The sequence below is a fragment of the Leguminivora glycinivorella genome, chromosome 27, assembly GCF_023078275.1.
Source record: "Leguminivora glycinivorella isolate SPB_JAAS2020 chromosome 27, LegGlyc_1.1, whole genome shotgun sequence".
In the NCBI taxonomy this organism is placed as follows: domain Eukaryota; kingdom Metazoa; phylum Arthropoda; class Insecta; order Lepidoptera; family Tortricidae; genus Leguminivora; species Leguminivora glycinivorella.
In genome coordinates this window covers 1,546,306-1,571,407 of record NC_062997.1, presented here as the reverse complement: position 1 = coordinate 1,571,407, position 25,102 = coordinate 1,546,306, and the positions used below count along the sequence as shown (strand labels likewise).

The window sequence follows — 25,102 nt, the reverse complement described above, 5'->3', positions numbered from 1 at the left end:
GGGAACTCGGGTTTAGTGTAACCCAGGCAAAGGCTGTTTCCGTCATCGGACTTGTCTTGACGAGGACTTGGGTGCGCAGTAGCCAAGACAGCGCTGTAGCTGAGCCCTGGCGGTACCTAGAGCAACTCTGGTTTCAGTGTATTATAATATAGAAATATTTCTTGCAATGTCAAGTTAGGCATAAAAACATAATATTAACTAAACAAAAATCCTACCAGAAGTGAATATTAACATCAAGTAGTTAGAACAAATTTATTAATTTGCTATACATGAAACACTTTATTTATGTATAAAAAATACGTATGTATATCCATTTGAATATCAAAATTAAGTACAGTCGATTTCACTAATAGTAACACAGGGAATAAAGAGAATACTGGAGTTCCTAGCGTCCATAGACTGCGGTAACTACTTACTATCAGACGGGCTGTATGCTTGATTGCCACCAGAAAAGTATTTCTGTTTCAAACGATCTTTATAGAATTCACAACAATCAACAGAAATAGTTTGACAGGTTCTATGGTACTACTCAACTCAACCAAGTACCAGTCATAAAGACAAGTCTAAGATATATCACACGAAAAATACTATGAACAGAAAACAGCATTTATTTATATTGCACCGAACCTGAGTTCCCCTAGGTACCACCAGGTCTCAGCTACAGCGCTGGCTTGGGTACTGCGCACCCAAGTCCTCATTAAGGCAGGGCCTATAACGAAAACCGGGTTTGTCTATGTTGCACCAAACCTATGTTCGCCTAGGTACAGCAAGGGTTCAACATCAGCTTTACCAGTACTCATCAAGACAATTCCGATTACGAAAACAGCGTTTGCCTATATTGCACGAAACCCGAGTTCCCTTAGGAATAGCCAGGGTTCGGCATCAGCTCTACCTTGGTTACTGCTCACTCAAGTACTCATCAAGACAAGTCCGATGACGAAAACAGCGTTTGCGTATGTTGCACGAAACCCGAGTTCCCCTAGGAATAGTCAGGGTTCAGCATCAGCTCTACCTTGGTTACTGCTCACACAAGTACTCATCAAGACAAGTCCGATGACGAAAACAGCGCTTGCCTATGTTACTCCAAACCCGCGTTCCCCTGGGAAAAGCCAGGGTTCAGCATCAGCTCTACCTTGGTTACTGCTCACTCAAGTACTCATCAAGACAAGTCCGATGACGAAAACAGCGTTTGACTATGTTGCACGAAACCCGAGTTCCCTTAGGAATAGCCAGGGTTCAGCATCAGCTCTATATTGGTTACTGCTCACTCAAGTACTCATCAAGACAAGTCCGATGACGAAAACAGCGTTTGCGTATGTTGCACGAAACCCGAGTTCCCCTAGGAATAGCCAGGGTTCAGCATCAGCTCTATCTTGGTTACTGCTCACACAAGTACTCATCAAGACAAGTCCGATGACGAAAACAGCGCTTGCCTATGTTACCCCAAACCCGCGTTCCCCTGGGAAAAGCCAGGGTTCAGCATCAGCTCTACCTTGGTTACTGCTCACTCAAGTACTTATCAATACAAGTCCGATGACGAAAACAGCGTTTGCCTATGTTGCACAAAACCCGAGTTCCCCTAGGAATAGCCAGGGTTCAGCATCAGCTCTACCTTGGTTACTGCTCACACAAGTACTCACCAAGACAAGTCCGATGAAGAAAACAGCGCTTGCCTATGTTACTCCAAACCTGCGTTCCCCTAGGAATAGCCAGGGTTCAGCATCAGCTCTACCTTGGTTACTGCTCACACAAGTACTCACCAAGACAAGTCCGATGAAGAAAACAGCGCTTGCCTATGTTACTCCAAACCTGCGTTCCCCTGGGAAAAGCCAGGGTTCAGCATCAGCTCTACCTTGGTTACTGCTCACTCAAGTACTCATCAATACAAGTCCGATGACGAAAACAGCGTTTGCCTATGTTGCACGAAACCCGAGTTCCCTTAGGAATAGCCAGGGTTCAGCATCAGCTCTACCTTGGTTACTGCTCACACAAGTACTCATCAAGACAAGTCCGATGACGAAAACAGCGCTTGGCTATGTTACTCCAAACCCGCGTTCCCCTGGGAAAAGCCAGGGTTCAGCATCAGCTCTACCTTGGTTACTGCTCACTCAAGTACTCATTAATACAAGTCCGATGACGAAAACAGCGTTTGCCTATGTTGCACGAAACCCGAGTTCCCCTAGGAATAGCCAGGGTTCAGCATCAGCTCTACCTTGGTTACTGCTCACTCAAGTACTCATCAAAACAAGTCCGATGACGAAAACAGCGCTTGCCTATGTTAAACCAAACCCGCGTTCCCCTGGGAAAAGCCAGGGTTCAGCATCAGCTCCATCTTAGGAACTGCTCACCCAATTAACTCATCAAGGCGAGTTAGATGACGAAAACGGCTTGTTTTTATGTTGGCAATTAACGTTTTCAATGTGTAATGTTAATGATTTATTGTATTGATTTTCGGCCAACACTGTATATTTACATGCATACATACATATTTACATAATTATATACATACATACCTACATACATTCATACATACCTACATACATTCATACGTACGAACATACATACTGATCTGGGCGACGATGATCATTTACCATCATCAGGCGATCCATCAGTCCCTTGTATCCCAGTTCATTAAAAATAATTTCTAGCCGTGTTCTACTTTTATCCAACGAAAACATGTTTCGTTGCAAAATTAAAAATGGGGCGCATAGTGCGGAGTGGCAACAGCGCATTTTCCTTCCTGTTCTTACACTAGCTTAGATTCATAATCCTGTCTCTTTCACGCAAGGCTCGACTACGCTTTAACAAAAGGGAAAGCCTTATAAATAGCGCTTAAAATAAGGGTAACCCTTATTAAAGGCTTGCAAGCCGTATCGGATAGCGGTAAGCCAATGCACAGGGCTAACTTTATTGTTTTGCTGAGTTTTTTGTAAGGGCTAGTCAAATGAATGGGCTTGCAGTTGGAAAGGGAGAGTCTCTCGTTTGGGTCGTCCTTACGTTAGGGATTCCCAATGAAAGGCTTGTAGCGCGGAAGGGGTTGTCCGGTCCCTGGGTGGAGGTGACACTTAAGTACAAAAAGGGAAAAGTTAAATTTGTTATTTTCCCTGAGTCCGTAGCAAATGAGTCGCTTCTAGGAATTGATTTTCTGAAAAGTTTTGATATTGACATTCACTTTGGAAAAGAATTTTGGTACTTCGGTGATAACATTGGGGAAAAATTTAAATTAGAGTTTGAAAGTGTTTCACTTCCGACTCTGTGCGTTGCTGCGTTAGAGGCGTTAAGGGACGACGAAGCCACATCACTTACCGCCCAACAACACGGTTTGCTTGCCCAGTTGTTCACCGAAAATAGTGACCTGTTTGAGCCAGGAGGAGGACCAACTCCTTTTGCCGAGCACAGGATTGACACAGGTGACCATCCACCTATCGCGGTGCCGCCTTACCGTGTCACGCCGGCCAAAAAGGAGCTGATGCGCGCGGAAATAGAGAAGATGTTGGCGGACGACATAATAGAGGAGTGTGAGTCTCCATGGACTTCTCCAGCTCTCCTAGTCCCCAAGGCTAACGGTAAGGTTCGTTTCTGTGTAGATTATCGTAAACTGAATGCTGTTACCAAAACAGATGTTTACCCAATGCCTTTGATTGACGAGCTAGTCCAGTCAACGAAGAGAAACTGCTACATGAGTACGCTCGACATGCGCAGTGGATTTTGGCAGGTGTCTGTCAGGCAGGAGGACCGCGATAAGACGGCGTTTGTGTCACCTTTCGGTACGTATCGCTTCAAACGTATGCCTTTTGGGCTCAAGAACGCGCCGTCCACGTTCCAGCGGCTCATTGACAGGCTTCGCTCGGGTTCTTCTCTACAGAACGTAACTGTACTCGCGTACCAAGACGATCTGCTGGTCATTTCAGAAGGTTTTGATCAGCATCTTGAGGATCTTCGCGCTGTCTTCGGAAGATTGCGTATGTTTGGTCTGCGCGCTAATCGCGAGAAGTGTGTCTTTGCACGTGAAAAGGTAAAGTACCTAGGTCATATCATCTCGCAAGACGGTATTTCGCCAGATGACGACAAAATCCGTGCTGTTTTGGAAATGAAGGCCCCTTCGTCGCTGCGCCATTTGCGGACCTTCTTACAGACCTGCTCGTGGTTTCGTAAGTTTATTCCTGGCTTCTCCTCTGTAGCTGAACCACTAACGCGCCTGTTGAAGAAGGATAAGGTGTGGACGTGGGGTCCGGAGCAGAAGAAAGCCTTTGAGGAGATGAAAAATAAGTTAACATCAGCGCCAATCCTCATACAGGCTGATTATCGGAAGCCATTTGTCCTGAGAACAGATTCTAGTAGCTACGCCCTTGGTGCGGTATTGCTACAAGGGGAAGGTAAGGACGAACGGCCCATAGAATATGCCAGTCGTTTGCTCACGCCAGCTGAAAGAAATTACAGCACCGTTGAGCGTGAGGCTCTTGCAGTCGTGTGGGCCGTAGAGCGATTCAGAGGGTACATTGAAGGCCATCCTGTCGTCGTAGGGAGTGACCATCAGCCGTTAAAATGGCTACTTACCTTGAAGTCACCATCAGGAAGGTTGGTTCGATGGGCATTAAAACTACAGGCTTTTAACATACAGTTCGAGTACACTCCGGGCAAAGCTAATGTGGTCGCCGATACGCTCAGTCGTCCTCCTTGTGAAGAGGAAAGTAGAGATCAGTGTGGTGTGTGCGCGGTCGTCGTAGACTTACCTGCCCGCAGCCCTACAGACCTACGACGTGCTCAGCTTGATGACCCGGATCTGGAAAAGATTATAGTAGAATTAGAGAGTACATCAGATGCTGCAGCCGTTGGAGCAAAGCGTTGGTCTGAAAGAGGATACTTCATGCAGCAAGGCGTCTTGTACAGGTACAATCCCGATGTTGATAGTGAAGAGCCGCAGCTGGTGGTTCCTGTGTCACTGCATCTCAACATCTTGAAGGAATGCCACGATTCTCCATTGTCGGGGCACCAGGGGATTGAAAGGACCTTTCACAAGATCTCGCAACGCTTTTTCTTCCCAGGTATGCGTCGTATCATCGCTAAGTACATAAAAAGTTGTGTACCCTGTCAGCGATACAAAGCGTCTAATGAGAAGCCGTCTGGCCTTCTCCAAACTCCGGTTCTTAGTCAACGCAATGAGGTAATAGCTATCGACTTGTTTGGTCCTTTACCAGAAGGCGAGAAGGGAGAGCGCTGGATCCTCCTGGTAGAAGATACTGCCACACGATGGGTGGAGCTTTACGCGCTACAAGAAGCTACCTCCGAAGCTTGCGCGCGTATTCTTGTAGAAGAGTATTTCCTCAGGTACGGTTTCCCACGCAGGGTAGTCTCGGATAATGGGGTCCAGTTTGTCGGGGCGGTCATGCAACAGTGTATGTTTGTCCTCGGCGTCAAACAGAGCCTCATCCCACTGTACCACGCTGAGGCGAATCCCGCCGAGCGCAAGAATCGCGATCTTAAAACACAGCTTGGAATGTTGGTTGGAAACGACCATACGTCGTGGCCAACGAAGCTGGGTGTGATTCGGTTTGCTATGAACAGCGCCGTGTGTCAAGCCACTGGTGCTACTCCGGCATACCTAATGTTTGCACGTCAGATGAGATCTCCTATAGAGGTTAGTTATGATTTAAGAGCCGTTCTTGATAAGGAAAATTTTGTTCCTCAGATCACGCCATATCTTCGCTCGTTCATTAATTCTCTGTCAACAGTACGTGATCGAGTTGAAACTCAGCAGGATAGGCGTAAGGAACACGCTGACAAGTCTCGTCAGCCAGGTGATGTATTTGAAGTCGGGGACAATGTCTTGATTACGTCACACGTTCTTAGTAATGCAGGAAAGAATGTTTCGGCCAAGTTCGTTCCAAAAAGAGATGGTCCTTACCTGGTCGTTAAAAAGGTTAGTCCAACAACTTACCTGGTAGCTGGTCCTAACTCACCCGCTGAGGTTCTGGGTAAGTATCACGCCTCTCAGCTTGTTCGTTTTAATGGTAGAGATGATGTGCTTCCTTCTCCCGTGGTGCCTAAACGAAATAGAGGACGTCCACGTAACCGAAATCAGAATCGTGAAACTCGTGAGCGAGTCCATGGACGTGGGCGTCATCATGAACTCGAGGGGGAGTATATAGCGTGTGACACTGGCTTTACGCCTAACGCCTCTCAGAGAGGCGGCACGAGTCAAGAGAGAGATAGACGACTCCCTAAGAGAACCAATCGAGGTAGACCCCCGGCTCGCTTCCTGACGGACTAAGCCGCGGGTCAACCTTAGCTGGTTATTGTGTGCAACTAGCTTCGTTCAAAACACGTAGCGGCTGGCAGCGCGGCGTTTTCGTCAGACAGTGGCCGTTAGCTTTCACTCGAGAACGCACGCGTATCCGCACGACCCTTTTGTCTTATGTTTATTGTGTTAAAATGTTTAAAGTTAAACTGTTATGTTACTTTAACTAAAATATAGCTTGGATTCATTAAACCGTTGTTGTTACTCTAAAACGTCCCGCTATAGTTTGCATTATCCGACGGATTTTTAATATTCGAATAATTCGGATAATACAATTTTTATTATTCGAATATTCGAATAATTCGGATAATTTTGGATAATTTATTAAATGGAACAAAATTAATGTTACAGATACGTATAAGCGTGGAATTGATAACGGCTGAGATAGCTGAGCGCCATAATGCAAAATTTACCTACATTTTAATTTATTTTTTGCGTAAATCAGCAAACTGTAGAAATTAAAACACACCTAGCTCTCTATCTTTAGTTCTATGACTAGAATCTTGCAATCAGATAATAAGACAGTTAGTAGTAGTGATTAGTTAGGTGTTAGGTTTAACGAGAAGTTTTTCTGACAACACCTTTACCTTGGAAATGGATGGTAGAGAGGATGGCTTGTGTAGAGTGGAACGTGAGACAACATCATTGGATATGATGATGGTTATAGGCGATACAGCGTTGTCATATTATCCGTTCCGATATCGGATATAGGAAGGATGTCAAAGGCAAAAATCAAAGATGGCGCCTTGAATGATTTCTAGAATGTATAGGAGTCGGTCCTTCGCTCGATCGGATCGGATACTCATCTTATCTTAAATCTGCGGGGCCCTTCCGGATACACTTCGACCCATCGGGATCTTTTGTGCAATTACCCCCTTAGATCTTAAGATCCTTCAGCTATTCAGGAGCTTCTCGACCATCTCCACGTATCGGATGATGAGGCTCATGGGTAGCTCTCTGATGTCCTTTGGTACTAGGTAGCCTGCTCCAAAGTTCTTCATTCTTTGTCTGGCGTGGGCGTGACATTCACCCATTAGATGTCTGACGGTCTCTTCCTCTTCGCCGCACATGCGACAATCTGTGTAGTCAGCGTGTCCCATCTTGGCCAACATTCCTTTGATCCCGTAATGGCCTGTGAACACCCCCGTTATAATTTGGAGTTGTCTTTTGCCTAGCTTTCCTAGCTTTTTGCTCCATCCAGATTCTACCCTCCGCATAAAGAGCTTTGAATGCTTCAGACCTACCAGGGCATCCCACTCTTTTTGGTGATTAGCCTTTGTATGGTCCTTCATAGCCGTTTTAATGGTTCCTTGTGACGTTGTCTTCAGACCTGGCCTTGGCAAGTTCATCAGCATTTTCATTGCCAATGAAGCCTTCGTGCCCCGGTATCCATACCAGTTGCATCTTGTTTTGCCTTCCAAGCTTGTTAAGAGCTTGGATGCCGTTTAATACCAGTCAAGAGTCACCTCTGGGCGATGTGAAGGCTTTGAGTGCCGCCTGACTGTCGCTGAGTATATAGATATTCTTTCCTTGGGTTTGTCTAACTATATTCTTATGTACACAGGTAATTATTGCGTATGCCTCGGCTTAAAAGACAGTGGCATAATTGCCCATGCTGATACTACCACTGTAGTCACTAGTCATTTTGTTGCGCGTGGATATGGCTCAGGGTTCAGCTCGTAGCCTCAGGAACGGGATCAGCAGCAAATAATGTAGACGACGCCTTTTATGATTTTATATGAGTTTAATCTCAACAAGAAGTACATTAGGTACAGAAAAATATATTAAAAAAGTAGTTTAAAAAAAAAGGCACGTATGCGTGCGTCTAAATGTGAGGTCAATAGCGAATGCCTGGCGTGGGGTCCGATCTCTTATCTCCTCTTCGTAGCAACACCCTGGACCAATCACAGGGCGCGTACATGACGTGATATGGGCGCTGATTGGCTCCCGATGATGCGATATGTGTACGGTAGGCTGCATAAGTTGCGCAGGTACACTCTCCCACATAAGTTGCATTGACACATTTGCATAAATGCCTACGCCCATACCAGATGCCATCTTGGACCGGATCGGATACTTAATATAAAAAGTTGAAAACTCTTTTCGTAGGCTCTAAACAAAAGCGTCCTGGTTAGGGTCTTAGAACAGGAATAAGCAACTGAGCATAGGTACTCCTTCAAAACAGAATAACCAAAAAAAGAGAAGACCAATTAGCCGAAGATACTTCCTATCCAGGTGTGGATCATTTTAGACCTTAGTTGCACAGTGGCTGGTACCAAAGTACCAATGGAAGGGGAGAGGCGATAAATAAGTATTGTACCACCAACATAAAATATACAAGACATAAAATTTAAAAAAATGAAGAAGGAGGAGGTACAAAGGCGAACTTATTTAAATATTCAAATCCAAAACGCCTCAAATTGCTCGGCAGCAATTTGATGGGTTTTAGTTTCCAAGCTGATCATAGATCGACTAAGATTTCAAAGTATAAGTAGTAATTAGACCGATTTTTGTGTATGAATGTAACTAAGGACTTAAAAGGAAAATGCCTTATATTTCTTAGTGAAGTGGAGGGAATTCTGGCGTACTAAATTGCCATGGAACTGATAACAGCTAAATTCGGAGTGAGGCGCTAAATTTCAATTTCAAAAAAACAAGGGACCAGGAAATCTAGGTATAAATCTCCCTTATTAAGTACGGTTTTACAGATAACTTCACGTTAGCTATTAGCAGTAATGAAAGTAGGTTGGGGTAACGTTTTCATATTAAAAAATAATACTTGAACGTTTTTCTGTTTTTTTAAATCATCCAATTAATCGAATATTTGATAAGAACTGAGTGCGTGGGGTGAGGCATTCTGCTTACTTCTTGTCCACGAATGCTTTCTTTGTTTTGTAAATATTAGTTTGATTTTGAAGATAAATAGGTGTTGACTTGTTAGCAATAACATTGTCCGTATTAAGAATTGATCGAAATTGGTTTCAGTGACGTCCATCTATTAAATATATTACTTATAAATAAAAAATAATGTTTATAGAAATTATCCGTTTATCCGGATAATTTCACTTGGATTATTCGAATATTTTCGGATAAAAATTCTAGATTAAAAAATTCTAGATTAAAATTCGGATTAAATTCTTTTCACTAGTTCTTTTCCTTTTTTTTTTCTCTTCTTCTTCTTGGCTGGACACGCTATTGCGTATCTTGACATCAAATTGTAATAATTACATAGGTATATATATACATTGTACACATTCCTAAGCTTGGCTGTGGCTGTAGGTACTTGCACGTTTGTAAGATAGGAAAGATTTTGGTTTTAATCTGTTTTTTATAAGTGAGAACCTGTAATTGGCTTTTTAATTTTATTTTGGATTGTATTGATAACTTCAGCTGTTGGTTTTCCATGTATGTAATAAAAAATAAAATAAAATAAAATAAAAATATTGGCGGATATTCGAATAATTCGGATATTCGAATATCCGGATTGCAAACCCTAACCGCAAAGCGACAAGTACCAAAATTTCGTAAGTACCGAAAAACTTGTTAGTAAAACGAGCCGGGGTTTGAACCCGCGATCTCCAGATTGAAGTAGAAGTAGAAGTAAAAAACCGGCCAAGAGCGTGTCGGGCCACGCTCAGTGTAGAGTTCCGTAGTTTTCCGTATTTTTTCTCAAAAACTACTGAACCTATCAAGTTCAAAACAATTTTCCTAGAAAGTCTTTCTAAAGTTCTAGTTTTGTGATTTTTTCATATTTTTGAAACATGGTTCAAAAGTTAGAGGGGGGGGGGGGGGATAACGGTTACTGAGATTATCTGCGGACGGACGAACGGACGGACAGACAGACAGACATGGCGAAACTATAAGGGTTCCTAGTTGACTACGGAACCCTAAAAGATATGAGTTTTGAATGATTCACGGTTATTTTCATTAGATTTATATTGACCGGGATGTAGATCGACCTTTTTATTTTTCGTCCAGCTCCAGGATAATTCGACGTAGTTACATTACATCACGGAAAATCGTAATCACGATCTATATACCGGTCATTATACGTCTAATATATAGGGAGTGCCCTTCTGTCGTCTTTGATCTATGGTTATTCCAGTTTTTGTAATTTATTTCATTGAACGATACTTACTGTAACGGCAGAAGTCGACAAAGATCCTTATCATAGACCTTCAGGGTATCATTCTTCGTAATATGCGGCGGGAAGATGGATCCATCAGAACCAGCTATACTATTACACTGGTCCGTCGTCCAATGGGGCAGCTTGTCGCGAGCGTTGTACCGCTCGAAGATGCCATACTTCCTCATGTCTTCGTAGCCGGTGAACATTGTGACTGTGTCTGAGGATGTGCCGTTTTTCTGGAAAATGTGGTTGTGAATTAGTTGGTAACTTGATTTTGTTACGGATACTTTATAAATATAATAAACTAGCTTTTCCCGCGGCTTCTCCCGCATACTAATCTAATCTTGTTTTCCCATAGAAATTTTAAATCCCCATTTCTCCCCCTTAGGAGGTGAATTTTGAAAAAACCTTTCTTAGTGCTCCTCAATACATATAAGAAACCTAAGTGCCAAATTTGGAATCTCTAGGACCATCAGTTTCGGCTGTGCGTTGATGTCAGTCAGTCAGTCAGTTTGTTCTTTTATATATTTAGATATTGGGGGATACCTTACATAGATCAACCTAGCTCCAAACTAAGCAAAGCTTGTACTATGGATGCTAGGTAACGATATACACTCTTATATGCATAGACAACATCCATGACTCAGCAATAAATTTATATGCATCATGCAGTCATCAGTATCACACAAATAAATGCCATTACCGGGATTCGAACCTGGGACAATCGGCTTAGCAGGCAAGATCACTATCGACTAGGCCAGATCGTCGATCGGTTATCAACTCATCACTTAGTTCGTTAATATGGTCAAGGACATCACAGTCATGTAGGTACCTACTGAAGAGATTATTTTTAAAAGTCGATGCTGCACGCGCGGCACTGTTCATAACCCCATATAAAATGAGGACCAATTTGAGGTAGACTTAACTTATAGAACAGCCCAAACTCCGCGTATGGCAGCTTTTACGCTACACATACTTCTTCTTTGTCCTATCCTCATAGCTGAGGGTGATAAGACGTGATGAATGTGGACATTCTTCACCAGTGCCCTCCACGCTTGATCCTGGGCCGATGGGCTGCACTATGGTCTTTGTTACATACGTTATTCTGTCTGCCCAACGCGTGCCCATACTTCCTCTTCGCTTCCTTGCCATGCGTCTCGTGATTGTGAGTTTCTAGACTATCTGGTATCGTGACTTACCCCATAGAACAGTCCAAACTCCTCATAAGGCAGCTTCTGTTCTTTAGGAACGACGTCCTTGGCCAGTTTCAGCAGCGGGTCCTCGTAACCCCACAGGAGTTGCCCCACAGACACCTCCACAAACGGCTTGATCTTCAGGATGTCCATGATGGACGCCATGGCAAGCCGGAGGAAGCGGGCCGCGTGCTTGGACTGCGATGTTGCGCTCTGTGGGCAAATAGTTCAAGTTTTATAATATAGATGGCGTTGTTATTATTAAATGTCTAGGAAAATTCTTGGGAAAATTTAAGCCGGCTTAGTCCCTGTGACTGAAGCCTAGCCAGAACCTTGACCAGTTGTCAAGAGGGCGCTGTTATTCTGATGTTTGCGGTGACAGTTAACTACAGTATGAAGAAAGTAGTTCTAATGAAATTCCGCAACATGGCGCGTAGACATATGTCAGTCTACAAGTACATACCTACATGAACTCACGCTAAGGTAAACTAAGACTAAATATTCTAGGAATTTTCTTATATTATGCAGATTCGCTTCCATCAGCATTAAGGACCTAAACTTGGAATATGCTTAATTTGTATATAGCTTAGATAACAGATGGCACTGTTAGACTGTTTAAATATCAGTTGACCACAGATTACCAAACGGCTACAATAACTTGACGTAAATTCCAATCTTTATTTTAAGTTAGATCACGTTCAATATCGACTAATTTAAATCAGTCGGCACTATCGAAATATTAAACGAACCTATAACTTATGGTATCTACGTCACACCTGATACTTTATTAACCTTTTAGGCCTCCGAACGTGTCTTAGAAATAAGAAATAAATTACTTACTTGGCATAATAAATACGACACACATAAATATCTACGTAGATAAACCTGACATCAATAACTATTGAGTCGATATTAAAGGCAAGAAGCATTGTCGCGTGATAAGCGGTATAACGACACGCCTTTTCGCACTATTTGTACTTGACTGGCGCGCCAGATGGCGCTACTAGTCGAGGAACTCATTCGATTAGGGCTGAGTTATGAAGGTGTTAATCTCATTAGTGGTTCAAGCGAAGGCACGGATACCTAAATCTATTTCAAATCTTTTGGTATTAAATTATTATTGTTTAGCTACATTTAGTTAAAACGTTTGTATATTTTGTAATAATAAGTTAGACCCGTGTGGGATAGGGACGTACCGATGGGATAAAGTTTATAGGCTAGTGTGCTACGCCCGAAGATGTACCTAAGTGCATTTTCCATCGTATTTCCTCGGAAATGTTCGCATTTATATCGTGATACTTCGGTCAACGTTAGTACTGTTTGTCTCCCATGCCTTCAACTATCTCCACTTAAAAAATCACGTCAATTCGTCGCTCCGTCTTTGCCGTGAAAGACGGACAAACAAACAGATGTCACTTTTCCATTTGTAATATTAGTATGGATGGATATATAATATGGATATATTATTGCTATTGCCACTGAGTGTACCAATTTTGCTAATATTCAACCGGAAACATATTACTAGTACCTACTTACTTAGTAATAAGTATCTACTTATTACCTACACGGAACCTCACGATACTATGTCTGCAAAGTAAATTAGATGTAAGAAAAGTAGACGTTGGCGCATTTTTGCGACAGAATGCCTTACAATGTACTTGCATGTAAATAACCTCACTTTAGACAATTTGGCCCATATTCTTAGCTTGATATGTGTTAAAATGTAAAATATTAATATTAGCGCCATCTAGCTGAACGTCCCCCAAAAGTGTAACGCCATCTAGGCCACCGTCTGTTTTTGTTTATGGTTTTGTGGTACGTTTTTTCTTAGACTTTATCCGTCTATACGGAGTTACATATGTCTTTGGTTCCTAGCAACATAAAGTATACAAAGTTGATTAACTTCCGTTTATTAAAGGTAAAAAGGAAAACCTATACATGTATATTATGAGAACGAAAGGTCAAATAAAATGACCATTCATTATACCAATTAAATCGATAAAATCCCATCCAATGCCAGCGTTGAACATGATAAATATAGGATATTGATAATATTTTAACTGCTTCAATACACGCGAAAAATACATAACTTTATATGGAAACCTTAGCTGCCTTGGTAGGTCATTCAAGTTTGCACTGAAATCAGTCATTGAACTATTTTGACACCATCTTACAAGTTCGATATTAAGTACTATGTACCTGACCTTTTAGCACAACTTGTCTTGTCGCGCGCGAGTCCATCTTTGACTCGCGAGGCAAGTTTCGCTAGAGGGGCTGATCGAAAAATATATTTTTCCCCTCACTAGCTCGGAAACACGTGTTTTGTCCTTTAATACCAGCGGGTAAAAACGCACTTTATCCACTAGTGGGTAAAGTAGTTTGACCTTGAATAAAGTCAAATTAACTGCTATAAAATTGATAAAAGTAGGTGCATCTAGTAATAAAGATGATTTACTACCTGTGGAATTACTGGAAGCAGTGATAAACGCATTTTTTGCGTTGTAGTTTCCTCGCTATAGTGAGGGGAAAAGTTTTGTGTTACACTCGGGTGCAAATGTATTTCACTTCTCGTTTGTTAAAAAACTAGCAAGTTCAGGATTCTATTCTCGAACTACTCGCTTCGCTCGTGGTTCAACTATAGAATCCTTTCACTTGCTCGTTTTTCAATTCCACACTCGGCGTTAAAATACAACTTTGCCCCCTTGTATAACAAATAACTATTATTTATATATTTAACATAACGATTTACAGACTAGGCGAAGCCTGTCCCGTGGAAACCAAGCAATTACTGATTAACAGGCCATACGGTTTAAGTTTGAAACAAAGCAAATGCAAATGACTGTGATATTGGTACGAAAGATTCTAATATGGCACTTTTGACACTGACAGATTTGTATTAAATCGGTGTGACATCTTATAAACATTATTAGAATCGAACCAAGTGTAAAAAAAAAGAAATTTTGGAGAATAATAATGGCCAAATGCTTGTCTCTGCTAAGTGCGATATCGGATGTCGGATAAGGATTTCAAAGGCAAAAATCAAAGATGACGGCTTCAATGCATAGGATATCGGTTCTACATCCGATATCGGATCGGATAATGTGATAACGCACTTTTTTACACAAAATTTAAAAAAATAATCAATGATATTTCAATAATACTAAGACAAATGGTGTCCAAAAAGGAAGCTGGAAGGTGTCAAATGAAAACAATACACGAACAAGTTCGACAACCTGTTATTCGATAAAGGTCCCAATAAATTCAATGTCAATAAAAGTCAAGGTGTAAATCGTAAGTTATAGGAAGTCGAAACCCACTGACCTCACATTATACTCTGACCCTGTATGGTTTTCATTAAATATGTAGTAATAAACGAAACAAAAAGCACGCATATTTGACCAATGCATTCTGCCTGTTCTCACTTACGGAGCCGAAACATGTTTACATGTTATGGGTACATGAGGAAACACTAAGGAAATACTTACTACACAAGTTAAGTGTTGCCCAGCGGGCTCATAAGTGTTACCAGAAAGAAAACTGCTTGGAGTCACATTGAGAGACCATAAAACGAACAGGTGGCTGAGACAGCAGAGCAAGTCATGCACTTACGTGATAAAACGCGTAGCAACATTGAAGTGGAAATGGGCTGGCCATATAGCACGTAAAAACGACTCTTGGAATAAAAGACTACTTGAATGGCGACCATGGGGAGAAGAGCGTCGTCAAAAACGACCGCAGATGCGTTGGGCGGACGATATCAAAATGACTGCTGGGAAGAAGTGGCTTCAGTTCGCACAGTTGAAGAAGGCCTACAACCGAAGGGTGGAATCAGGCTAAAAGAGAGAGAGTAAACGAATTAAGTTTGGTTTTTATAACTTTTTCATGTAGAGAACTTCAACAGAAGTTCAAGATAGGTTATGTATTTCCTGTATGTAATTTTATTGGTAATTGAAGAAAGAAACCTCGCAAAAGTAAAATATAGGTACTAATCAGCTTATAACACACCTTCTTTGCCTTATTTCGTCTTTTCGTCACGACTTTTGAAAATTTGGGGTATGTTTGTCAACTTATAATAATAAATAATAAATATTGAGGACACCTTACACAGACCAACTTAGCCCCAAACTAAGCATAGCTTGTACTATGGGTGCTAAGCGACGACAGAAATTGGCGATACTAGTTTCTATCAAAGCGACTGCCATCTGATCTTTCAAGCCAGATGACAAACTAGGCACTATTGAGATCGGTTAGTTAATTGATTTCAAATAAGTTTTATAATTAATTCTATAAATAATACCTATGACCTATGTCACATCTCGGACGCTGGTGATCAAATATATGAAAGAGGCGCGTTCCTAGCACACATTCTAAGCTCGTGTAGGTGAATGCGTACCATGCTTGTATGAGTGAGATATGACAGGCTGACTGTTCGCGTTTTTGACAGGCGGAAACTGTGAGGTAACCGAGAGGGGGTGGGCGGCGCTTTCAGCGGGGAGCGGAAGTGGCCATACTGTACGATAGTACTCTTTATTATAGTGTGCATATGTTGATGAAGGACTTGTTTTCCTACGGGCCGCACTTGACAAACGGACACAACGACTAGATAAGCTATATTATGCTACCTTACTATGCTCGTAGTTACGATGTTAGCAATAAAAACCTGAAGCCACCATCTTTCTAATATATTTTAGGGGGGTAGGCCATAGCGAATGATAATCCGCTTTGTGTGGTAGGGCACAGCACAACGGATATCATCTCGCTCGAATTTAGAGCAGAGCCCAACTGGGGTAGTACCTCCGCCTTACAGAAGACCGCAGCCAAATAGCACTAGACCCTACTCATAGTAGCAGTAGTGTTCCTGCCGGTGAATAAGGCTGCCAGAGCTCAACGAGGGTGCGGTGTGCTGATGACGGGAGGACTTACGGAACTGACTTATTCCGTCTATTTGTCCTTTGAGTCGTCGGCAACCCGAACCCTCCTTGGAACTTGTGCACTCCTTTTTACATTAAACACAGCAAAAGGGAATGTACAAGTTTCTAATGGGGTGGCAACGCGCATGTGACACTCTTTGAGTTGCAGGCGTCCATAGCTTACGGTGACCGCTTTCCATCAGGCGGGTCGTACGCTTGTTTGTCGCCTCCGTAGTATAAAAAAAAATACCTGTTACAGATACTCCATTTAACTGTGACATAACCAACAAATCTTAAAGATTTCGCCTCGTCCGAGCATTTACTCACTTCAAGAATACGTACTAGGCTGTTCACCTACATTCAACAACCATATTCTCTAGCGTACAAACTAAAATGTACCTCACTGCAACTTTAGACGGTTTAAACTTGATTTAAATTTACAAATATTACTATAAAACTCAGCGATTCCATTTTATTTTGCAACTAATGACGGACTAAGTAAGTTATAGTTTTGCTCGTCGTATTTCTTTCGTTGCAAAATGCAGTTCAAGGCATTTGCTAATTAAGAGGCATATAGTTCTTTGGCTAAGTTGGTAGCCTTGGCAACTGTTAAGTAGAGAGGTAAAACTAGCACTGGGTGAATTTCTGCTTAGTTAAGCGTGTAAGTTTAAGTAATGGTAACGATAAAGGTGAACTATATATACTCGTAACTTCGCTCTACGCGTTGTTTAGTTTGTTTTACAAATTTCCCTGAAGATGTCGCTGATAGCAAAATTGCATTTTATCAACAAGGGGGCAAAGTAATTTCATACAAATTTTAACTCGATGTCTTAATCTGGGTGCTAGATTTTACCTATAGGTAAATGATGATTTTGAATCATAAGTATTGAATAAATTGATGGATTTGATTTATTTTGATGTTTTATAGTCGGTATTTTGTTCGTGTTGGACAGTGTTGGTGTGGTGAAAAAGTTTGTGTTTCACTCGGTGGCAAAATTTGTTTAACCTTCGTGCCTTGAAACCCTTGCAACGAATCGCTAGTTTCAAAGCAGTACGCCTGTCGGGGCAAAACAAGAATCGTGCTGTGGATATGTTTTTTGAACACCTAGATGTATATACGCTTGTTGTATGCAAATAAAAATAATCATTCATTCAGTAATTAAGTTTTAAAGGACGGTTACAGAAGACTTCAGACAAACAGACAGACAGACAGACATGTCAAACTTATAACACCCCGTCGTTTCTGCAACGGGGGTTAAAAACATACTATTATTTAATATTATAAAGCGGAAAATCTGTGTGTGTCGGTCCGTCTTTCACGGCAAAACGGAGCGACGAATTGAGGTGATTTTTAAATGGCGATAGTAGACAGGATAGAGAGTGACATAAATATATTTATTATAAAATATATATATAATAAAATAAATAAATATTGTAGGACATTCTTACACAGATTGACTGAGGCCCACGGTAAGCTCAAGAAGGCTTGTGTTGTGGGTACTCAGACAACGATATATTTAATATATAAATACTTATATACATAGAAAACATCCATGACTCAGGAACAAATATCTGAGCTCATTACACAAATAAATGCCCTTACCGGGATTCGAACCCGGGACCGCGGCGCAGCAGGCAGGGTCACTACCGATTGCGCCAGACCGGTCGTCAATTTTATTATTCGTCAATATTATTTAATATTATAAAGCGGAAAATCTGTGTGTGTCTGTCCGTCTTTCATGGCAAAACGGAGCGACGAATTGAGGTGATTTTAAAGTGGCGATAGTAGACAGGATAGAGAGTGACATAGGCTACTTTTTGTCTCTTTCGAGCTCCCCACTTCCCTAAAATGGGGGTGGAAGTGTGTGTGGAGCATCCCGGAATTTTACGAATTTAACGCGAGCGAAGCCGCGGGAAAAGCTAGTCCTTTATAAATAATAGTTATTTGTTATACAAGGGGGCAAAGTTGTATTTTAACGCCGAGTTTGGAATTGAAAAACGAGCAAGTGAAAGGATTCTATAGTTGAACCACGAGCGAAGCGAGTGGTTCGAGAATAGAATCCTGAACTTGCGAGTTTTTTAACACACGAGAAGTAAAATACATTTGCACCCGAGTGTAACACAAGACTTTTCCCCTCACTATAGCGAGGAAACTAAAACGCAAAAAATGCGTTTATCACTGCTTCCAGTAGTTCCACAGGTGGTAAATCATCTTTATTACTAGATTCACCTACTTTTATCAATTTTAAAGCAGTTAATTAGACTTTCTTCAAGGTCAAATTACTTTACCCACTAGTGGATAAAATGCGTTTTTACCCGCTGGTATTAAAGGACAAAACACGTGTTTCCGAGCTAGTGAGGGGAAAATACCATTAACCTCAGACCGACACGGAGTATCGACCTCTTTATTTTGACACTATTTTTACAATTTCCTCCCACGTCTCAACTTACTATACCTACTCAACGGTACATTATGCAAATGAAACCGCTAGTGACGCTCATGAGTGGGTGCATTTGTCATTAGGTAATGCCAGAGTATAGTAAATAAATAAGACAGATATGATCAATACGTTGAGAGAATCGTCGGTATTGACTAACCTAACCACAAAATTAAAATTTTGAAAAAACCCCCGACCGCGACATAGTAGACCGATTTTCATATAACATAGCTAAGAACACTCCCGACTAACTCAGCTTTCAGACAAAAAAAACTAAATCTAAATCGGTTCATCCGTTCGGGAGCTACGATGCCACAGACAGACACACACACAGACAGACAGACACACAGACAGACAGACAGACACACAGACAGACAGACAGACAGACGGACAGACAGACAGACACGTCAAACTTATAACACCCCTTCGTTTTTGCGTCGGGGGTTAAAAATGATATTGAGTAGAGATGGGCCGAATACGGACTTTGCCGAATACGAATATTCGGCCGAACATTCGGTTTAGCTCTTACCGAACCGAACATTCGGCTGAATATTCGGTTACGCCATATTTTTTTAAGAGGATGTTCATTAAAACTATTAAATTATTGATAATGGTTACATATGTTAGATTTAGATTTAGATTTATTTATTGAACATAGTGTAAGCTTACAGTTTCAACCAATACACCTACACATTAACAATACATGCAATACCTCTATAATACAAATAAAAACATGCTTATATAAATGTAAAAACAAGATCCAAATGTAATTAGACAAATAATTAAGAAATGATGACTGACATGTAATTTATTTTGACATTGTTTGTGCCTGTGTGGTGACGGGTTAAGAATTTCACCACGCCCTTTCTTCCCGTGGGTGTCGTAGAAGGCGACTATGGGATATGGGTTAAATTGTGGCGTAGGCGAGTAGGGAATGCAATTACCGGTCGTTTTTCAAAACCGGTAATTTACCGACATAGCGTCACCAAAACCGGTAAACCGGTAATTTCCCGGTTTTTATTTTATTTCATGAAAAATCAATATTTTCCGGCAAAATGGATATTTAAGTAGTTTTTTTAGTAGTGTTCATTAAACTACCACTTTCAAAAGACAAATATTAATAATGAAATCTTGAAAAGAGCAGGTTTTAGGTCTTCGTTACAAAAAAAATACATTTTAGATGCTAAACCTTACAGTTAGCAATCATCTTTGATAAAATCAACTAAGACACTAGAAATTATCATAGGTTATTGAAATATCACGTATTTGTAATTGTGTAAAGGACAACTACAGGACCCTTATATCCCAAGCCCGAAAAGTGCTATTACACAGCAGGTTATGTCACATCCTGGACTGGCAGATCCCGCAAAAACAGGCAAGTTTCGTCAAGGGCAAAGGCGGGAACAGATCCTAAATGTACGTCCATTGAGAGAGATGGCTTACGAATTCAGTACTTCGATGATCCTCTGCTTCATCGACAAGATAGCAAAGCCTTTGACTTTGACTGCATCGTTTTGACATCAAGCATAATTGGTAGCTTTCATTGAAACTCCGTTGAAAAAGGAAACTGAATCGGCAGAGCCACTTTACTTTTGTAAAAGGTGTCGATAAGGTTGCCCGTCAGCTGCCTACGGTGAAAATATCATCAGGAGAACCTGCGGAAGCTGGGAGGGAGGAATCATCATTGGTGGACACCAAAATAACGAATCTTAGATAGTCAAATAACACCAATTTTCTAACCTCCAATGAAGCGGAAATGGTTGATATCACTGGTAAAATGGAACGCATTAGTCTGGAAACGGATCTCAAGATTAACCACAGTAAAAACCAAGCTCATGGTGGTGGATTGTGGTAGGTAGATACAACACACAGGTGCTCTTAGGCCAGTAACAGTAGATGACTTCATATACTTCCCTTCATATAATCCCGGTTCCTCTGAAAACGAAATCAGAATAAGCGTAGTAATGGCCAAAAGAGAGCTACAAGGATTATTTACATAATTCTTTGTTCCTAAGAACCGCATGTCTGTAGAAAAGCCAAAACTGGAGCTAAGACTTGGAGTCTGAAAAAGGCTGCAACCGCATTGACGCTTTCGAGATGTGGTGCTAGATGAAGATTTTGCAAATACCCTGGATTGCCTTCCGTACAAATGTGTCTATCTTACGCGAATTTAAAATCAACACCAGGTTATCAACCATCTGTTTACGTAGAATTTTGGAGTTTTTGGAGGGAAAAAGCCTCAACCTTGAGTAACTGGCAAGGTTGATCGCTAACGATCCAGAGGTCGCAGTCCAACAAGATGGACAGATGAGATCTCTTCCACCCTCTACACCCTACTTCAGAACCGGAACAGAAAGTCAGAATAAAATTGATTCTATTGGGACTTCACCAATGAAGCCAGCCTCAACCAGCAATCAACCTCAGCAATGAAGATACCAATGAGAGGAGGAGGGGGTCTTATCTTAAAAGCTAATCAAATATTTATGTAACAATTAGTGAATTAATGGAGGATAATCATTCGGGGTCTGAAACCAACTGTACATTCCACACTTGTTGGTTTTATAGAAATCAGAATTTTTTATCTTGGAACCGACAATGCAGGCACGCACAGTGCAGGCAGGAATATACGGACTCTAGCCGCCGCGAGCACTCATGCCTGATGATGGGTCTCCAATGTCTCCATATGACACGAAACATGTCGCCGGACATAAGAACGTTTATGAAACGACAACCATTCATCCCTCTCGCACGTGGCTAAGATAATTATAACAGACATGCTTTCAATACCACAACATAGCATAGAAATGACATAAAAAAATAAACGTTTTCGTGGAGAAAACGAATTCCTGCTAAATAAAGTGTCTACCAGCAGGCCTAGCACATGATGGCCGCGAGAGTATGTCGCCGCGAGATAGACTACCTGTCCTTATGTCATTAATACAATTAGACAAAGACGTGTCATCTATCTCGCGGCGACATACTCCAGCGGCCATCATGTGCTAGGCCTGCAGAAGTATCTATAAGTGTTTATTTAAGAAGAAATGGCGACAGAAGTGCTTTTTGTAGTAATTTTTATGTAAATTTAAATTTCGGTAAAAAACCGGTTTTGGGGTATAATTACCGGTAATTTACCGAACCCAAATTGGGCAAAATTACCGGGAAACCGGTAAACCGGTTTACCGGTTTGCATTCCCTAGGCGAGAGGCTGGCAACCTGTCACTGCAATGCCACAGTTTCGTTTTCTTTCAACCCCTTATTTGCCAAGAGTGGCACTGAAGCTTTAGTAGTTTCATGTGCTCTGCCTACCCCTTTATGGGATACAGGCGTGACTGTATGTATGTATGTATGTATGTATTGTTTTAAATTTTTCCATTTTTTTTTATTAATTATTTGTCTAATTACATTTGGATCTTGTTTTGAAATTTATATAAGCATGTTTTTATTTGTATTATTAATAAAAATTCATAAATTGTCTAGCAGTTTTGCACAAGTATGCTAAACGATCGGCAAACATGTCAACGTCAACGTGCTGAGTGAGCATCGCCTGGAGAAGCGTTAAAGCACGCGTGGTGGGCGCATATTACTACAACCACAGTATAATAAAGAGTATTATCATACAGTATGGCCACTCCCGCTCCCCGCTGAAAGTGCCGCCCACCCCCTCTCGGTTACCTCACAGTTACCGTCTGTCAAAAACGCGAACAGTCGACCTGTCATATCTCACTCATACAAGCATAGTACGCGTTCACCTACACGAGCTTAGAATGTGTGCTAGGAACGCGCCTCTTTCATATATTTGATCGCCAGTGTCGGAGGTTTGCTACAACTATGTTTTTATGATTTAGTGGATAACTTTGTTAAAAAAACTCTGAACTCTTCTCAACTCTTAAACTACGGGTTTTTTACTTTTTTACAAAACAATTGTATTTAAGTATATGTTGACGCATAGGTTTTTCTCTTTTTAGCAGTTCCTTGAAAAGCTACTACTTATGATAAAATAGGAACTTATTATCCAATGGAATACGTAAGATCTTCATTAGTTATTACTTTATTTATTCGGTAAATATTCGGCAATGCAAGAGAATTATTTGCCGAATATGCCGAATACCGAATATTCGGCCCATCTCTAATATTGAGGTAAACATGAGGTACTGGGTCAATCCGCGGCAAGAGTAACGTGAGTCACGATTTTATGACATGTTCTATTTATTCACGATGCAAGTTCAAATGATAATCTATCTCTAAATAACTGTTTCCGATATATGCATAGATCCTCTCATTTGCAGCAGTAGTTCAAATAAACACAATGAAGTCGTGACTCACGTTACTTTTAAGTGGATTCACCCTACTCGTACTGTTATAAAATAAGCGTAGAAACGATAATAGGTACTCGTATAGCGATATTAGCTAAGTATTTTAATACCCAGAAAAAAAAGTAGATTTGACCATCTGATAAGATTAAAACCGAAATAAATTACACATGTGAAGGAAAAAGTGAGCAAGTCCTCCAGTGCCTGAGGCTGGAATCGAACCAGCGTACTCTGTCGCGGGAGATGCCTGTATCCTCTCAGCCACCCAGGTCACAGTTGCTGAGATCGAAATTATCTTACATATGAGTACCTTTTAATCTACTATACAAGGACTCGCAGCGCCCTCTGACCACTCTAGGGTAGAAATAGCACAAGTTGAAATATTTTCAGTAGAAGATAATTTTAACTTGTGTCAATCAGATCTGATAAGATGTTTTTAGGTAGTCAAAAGAATAAAGTGTAAGTAAAAAAATAATTATCATTTCTGAATTTGACTGTACATTTTAATGCATTGAATAATTACTAAAGTACCAGATAAACGTACAGAAACGTGAAGTAATAAATTAACGATATGTAAATATATACCTCATAAATATAACCATAACGTATGCAACACTTGGAAACCTAGAAGACTGCGAACACATAATGAATCGGTTATTTCTATACATAGAGTAGAATATTATAGAGGCATATAAGTTAATAATATTAGTATAAGAAATAAACTTCATATAAAAGTGAAGTTTAATAGTAGGTACACAGGTGGGCGGGTGGTCAAGTGGTTTAGACGTTAGCCGCGTAAGCTGAACCCGGGTTCGATCCCCGACTCGGCCACTAGTGCGCTCGGTCATTTTTTCTTTCGTGGATGATATCTGTTTCAGTGTGACAAAAGTACTTTATCATATAAAGATAATTATATAAAAGATAATTATCTTATCTGGAGAAGCGCTTGTAAAGGTAGATCATTTTGGCGTGAGTCGTCAATCCCAATATTTACTACGTAGCAAGATGTGCAGAACAAAGAACGTTTCCTACCATAACCTAACCACAAAATTAAAATTTTGAAAATAACCTCCGACCGTGACATAGTGGACCGATTTTCATGAAACATGGCTAAAAACACTCCCGACTAATTCAGCTTTCAAACGAAAAAACTAAATTTAAATCGATTTATCTGTTCGGGAGTTACGATGCCACAGACAGACAGACACACAGACAGACAGACACGTCAAACTTATAACACCCCGTCGTTTTTGCGTCGGGGGTTAAAAAGTAAGCATGATCAGAGCTTGTTGGACAACAAATAACCGGACCAAATTACGTAGGTAGGTTACACTTGTATGCTGCGTGGTATGATGGTATCACAAGAGTTTTTTAATTTCGTCGCATTGCATACGTCCCCGACACATCTATACTAATCAAAGACATATGTAACTCCGTACCTCAAAGCCATAGAGAAAAAGGTACGGTGGCCTAGATGGCGTTACACCTTTGAGGAACGCTCAGCTAGATGGCGCTAATATTAATATTTGACATTTTGACACATATCAAGCTAACAATATGGGCCAAAATGTCAAAACTGAGGTTCAAAAGTTTTAAGCCTGTGTCGAGAGATGGCAGTCTGTGCACTGTGATTACACATTTTACTTTGACAGTAACTCTCTATAATACTCGATCCTACGGGTAGACTGGCTGGAAGTTGTATCAACATCTTCTAGCTGTACGAGTTTTTCGAACTACCCGCACTTGATTGTCATTAATTAATTGAGATACGGTTGTACTCACGTTATTATATCGCTATTGCTGCGACATGTTTCGGGCCAATTC

At 41.0% G+C, this 25,102-nt stretch overlaps 1 protein-coding gene across 6 annotated transcripts in view; it reads right to left on the bottom strand.

Moving 5' to 3' along the window:
* LOC125240351 (scavenger receptor class B member 1) overlaps window positions 1–25,102 on the bottom strand; it is a 180,467-nt gene that overhangs the window by 19,645 nt on the left and 135,720 nt on the right. For all 6 annotated transcript variants that reach the window (XM_048148246.1, XM_048148249.1, XM_048148247.1 and 3 more), the window contains 2 exons: window positions 11,627–11,833; window positions 10,437–10,663 (listed from right to left, as the gene is read on the bottom strand). In XM_048148246.1, the coding sequence (XP_048004203.1) occupies window positions 10,437–10,663; window positions 11,627–11,833 (434 nt within the window). The remainder of the gene's footprint in view (window positions 1–10,436; window positions 10,664–11,626; window positions 11,834–25,102) is intronic.